This window comes from Lagopus leucura, unplaced genomic scaffold (assembly GCF_019238085.1).
Source record: "Lagopus leucura isolate 7727_CA_CO unplaced genomic scaffold, USGS_WTPT01 268-0_obj-0_obj, whole genome shotgun sequence".
NCBI classification, from domain to species: Eukaryota; Metazoa; Chordata; class Aves; order Galliformes; family Phasianidae; genus Lagopus; species Lagopus leucura.
The window spans coordinates 9,233-13,447 of record NW_024967698.1 but is presented as its reverse complement, the minus strand read 5'-3'; the positions used below and the strand labels follow the sequence as shown (position 1 = coordinate 13,447).

Sequence of the window (4,215 nt, the reverse complement as noted above, 5' to 3'; positions counted from 1 at the left end):
TAAGTATAAAAGTTTGCTAGAAATGAAGACATCTGATACTAAGAAAACTACTGAAAACAGTATGTTAAATCTAAGGAAAATTGCAATGTAAAGCTACCATTTTTGGTCAGAAGACAACACAGAAAGGCATGGAACCCACATGCAAAAGGCACTAAGAGCATGAAGATTCCTCATCCCATACCACTCTCTGTTGTCAAGAGAAAGACAAAGTCCATAGGCAGTACTGTGTCATGGCATGAAAGCCTGCTAATAAGGCTCATTTAGCAGGTCAGCAAGGAAAGAACACTTACTTTGTTATAAGTGCATCAAAGAGAATAGACTGATTTGTAGCAGCGTAACGGCTTCGTCGGACCTCCAGATCCCCATTTTCTTCATGGATTTGTTTGACAGCTTTTGCATCAGCTCTCATTTTCAGTGTCCTTGTGACTGAAATACAGTAAATATGTGAAATATTTTGAGACAGTAAAGATGCGATTCCCCTTCTTTCATCATTGTTCTTCTAAAATGTAAAAGCAAGCAAACAGAAAACCTGAAGTGGATTTTTTTCTTTAAATACAGAAGTTTTTGTCATGAGCACAGCACTCTGCTTAGTGCTTGTTTGGAACACGAAGTCTACTTAAAAGGATGACCTGTACAAAAACTTTATTACTGAAACTTCCAGTAGAGAAAACTACAAATATTTCTCCAAAGTGTTTTGCTCCATCCATCTAAAATGTATCTAAGTATCTAACAGCATTAAAAAAAATTGTTAAAAAAAAAAAAAAAGGCAAGCCTTTTCTTAGGATGCAAGTGTTTCATGACCCTGTGTAAGCATGAATCATTTTTGCTTTCTACATCATGACACAACAGCTTAAGAACTGTTATGTAATAATATAAATAAGAACTACTTCAAGATATACATCCAAATGCTGGAAAACTCCAGCTCCTGCTTTCTTTGAAAGCCTGCCTAGCATTTAACATAGTACATCCTTTTTCACAAGTTTGTTACTTGCACTGCCATTGAAATATTGACCAGAGGACACTGGGAAGGTAACAGCTACACCACAGTCTTAGTATGATGACAGCTATGCCTTGATCTTAGTTTCATAGTTAGCATTGACAAGTGTGGACCTGCTAAATAACATGCTTTTACAATCAGCACATGAACAACAGCATGTGAAATGCTCCATTTCAGGCACTTGCTCTGCTTTAGCCAATAGCTGGTAGGACACTGCACAGATCTAGCGGATTTTGCCAGGTGTCAGAAAGTGATCTCTCTGCACCAAGTGCTGCTTCCTTCAGCTCTGCAGTTTGGTTCTAAGTCAAACCCATGAACGTCAGTGAAACCTTCCAACCATCAGTGGATTTGTGCATCTCCTGACCAAACTGCTCTTTAAATTAGATATATTGTAATACTGTAGTAGTCCCACCTATTTGCCAGAACAATTGTCCATTATTTTGTGTCCTGCAGACTACAGAAACCCCATGCAAAAGAGAAACCCGAGGTAAGGATCAGATTCCTCAATGCTTAAGAACTAGCTGGAATTCGTGCTGCATTCTATTAATTCCTTGAAAGCCCAGGAAGAATATCTTCCTATTTACATAAAGCCTATAGGAAATTCATTGTCTTTGAAACATATTAATTTTGGCTGATGAGTTTCAAAAGTTCTGGGGCCAAGTGAAATAGACAAAGTGAACAATTCAGATAAGAATCCTAGTGAATTACAACTGCTTACCTTCCTTATATTCTTCTTTTTTTCAGGTCAGATTTTGTCTTTGTCAATTGCCTACATTAAGAGAGAATAAAGTAGGGAGAAAAAAGTTACTGTATCAGCCCCATTAAGAATTGGGAACTTCACCACCTTTATAATCCAGTACACAAAGAAAAGCCTTTAATCTACATGCAGGATTCAGACCCCAAATCTGTCACGTAACACATGCTCACAGTTCTATACAAACATACACTTCCTAACGTGCTGTAATGCTATAACGGGATAGAAAGTACAGCAATAATATCAGGATGGCAAATTCTTTGGCTACAGCAAATGAGAACAAGCCCCAACGCAGCAACTGTGGACACAAACATGAAGGAAATAAAGCTGCCTACCTCTGGAAAGCCTCAGGTACAAAGGGATCTCCAGTGAGATATCCTTGCCTCCACTGCCAACCCTTCAATGAGGTCTGGGAAGGGCTGGATCCTGGTTCCACCCCTTCTGGTCACTCAGCTACACTGCACACAGCTGAGTCCCCCTGGGTTGGCCCTGCCTTCCCATCAGGAGCTCAATCACTGGTTCAGGCTGTGACTTAGCATTGCCACTACACGTGCTCATCTTGAAATCTCAAAATATGAACTATATCTCATGAACCAAAGTGGAAGAGAGACCTCCAAAAAGCTGGGAAAGGATGCATAGTTTTTGGACAAGCAGAAGACTTTCCTTCTGCCTCAAATTACTGACAGTGATATTAACATACCCAGAGAGCTCTACAGATTCTTACCTGTAGACTTATCATTACAAGACTCACTAGGTGTGCTTGCCCTCTTGTTTTTCACTATACGCTGAACACAGATTAAGTGCATATAAATACAGTACCTTCCAAAGGGTCTCCTATTCACATTTTCACTCAATATTTCCATACTTGTCTCAAAGCTGGAATCTGAATGCACAGTGATGTTTTTTCTTATTGGTCTTAAACAGTGTCCATGGAAACATTCCATTTTGCCAGAGGAAAATCTCTATGAAAAGAAGGAAATAAGAATACGTTCATTGGAGTCGTATTTATTCATCTGAGAAAGAAACTCTACCTCATTTACACAAGTTAATTCTTTAACCCTCTGTCTTGATAGTGGGGTGACCAATGGCAGGTAGACACTGAGTCCAATAAAAAAATTCAGAAAATGAGTAGCTTTCACAGTTAAAGCTCTCCTCTGTCCATCAACTTCTTGTGGATAACGTAAGGTTAATATCTGCAGTAGAAAAAACAACATTCCAGCAAAGCCTTTTACAAAAACATACTATTTGACAAAAAAAAAACAACCAACAAACAACCCACATTTTCAATTTCAAAATTGGTTCTGAGAAACAGTCTAGCTTATAAAACACTGTATATCCTAAAATTAAAACCTATTTAGATTTTTTTCTCCTATCTCTGCTCCACTTATGACTGTACTGCAACTCAGATTTCCCAAAGGGCTTCCCGCATCCACAGAAAAGCAAAGGGAGCCAAAAAAACCAAGCTGACACAGTACCCTTTTCCATATTTATGTGTATGAAAAGTCTCATACACCTTGCCAAGTACTTCCATTATGAGCTCTGTCCAGCCACTGAAAAATAAGAACAACGCTCTCAAAGCTTAGAAGCCTTTTTATTGCCATTGACCTTCACACTGCTACCCCAGCAAGGATGATTGCCACGTTGATGCTGTGATGACCCTGAAAAGGGGCTCATCCTGTTTACAACATAGAGGTTCACTAAGAGTACACCAAACTACGTTTCACATGAAGAAAGGAAGAAAACAGATAAGATTCTTCTGCTTCTCCACACCAACTTCACTATGAGCTATTTCAGTTAGCATTTGATCAAGACAATGACAGGACAGTGGTCACTGGCTGAGAGCAGCATAGGGCTCACGGGATGCCAATAACCACAGCCTGTCCTACCTTCTCATTTAGCTCTAGTCCCCAGAGTGAAGAGTTCAAGAGGGATCCGGCCCAACTCCTGCTCAAGCAGAGATATCCAGAGCAGGGTGCCAACAACCATGGTGGCTGATCTCCAAGGAGAGACCACAACCTCTCGGCCAGTGCTCAGGTACCCACACAGCACATAAGTACTGACTGGTGTTCAAGGGGAGCCTCCTATGTCTCACGGGCCTCTTGTCCCGGCATTGGACACCAATGGAAGATCCTTGCTTTGTTTTTACTGCACTGCCCATCCAGATATTTATATATGTTGATAAGATACCCCTGAGTCTCCTCCTGGCTGAGCAGGCCCAGCTCTCAATCTCTCCTCACAGCAGAGGTGCTCCAGGCCCATCACCTTGGTGGTCCTCCAGTGAACTACCTCCTGCTATTTCTTGTACTTGAGGACCCAAAAAAGGACTCCAGGTGTTCAGTGCATACTCTTCATGCATACGTATACAAGTGCTAACAGTGACAGAAGGGGACACCTATCGTTAAGGCCCATGCAGCTTCAATGGCAGCAAGTGGAGCCTGGAGCACACCCACACTGCACATGGGTG

The 4,215-nt window shown here is 41.0% G+C and overlaps 1 protein-coding gene across 1 annotated transcript in view; it reads right to left on the bottom strand.

Moving 5' to 3' along the window:
- LOC122193258 (ATPase family AAA domain-containing protein 2-like) overlaps positions 1-4,215 on the bottom strand; it is a gene marked incomplete at its 3' end in the record, with an annotated part of 10,815 nt that overhangs the window by 3,553 nt on the left and 3,047 nt on the right. Inside the window, exons 2-4 of the mRNA XM_042894004.1 lie at positions 2,571-2,713; positions 1,716-1,766; positions 291-426 (exon numbers count right to left, since the gene is read on the bottom strand). Of these exons, the coding sequence (XP_042749938.1) occupies positions 291-409 (119 nt within the window). The remainder of the gene's footprint in view (positions 1-290; positions 427-1,715; positions 1,767-2,570; positions 2,714-4,215) is intronic.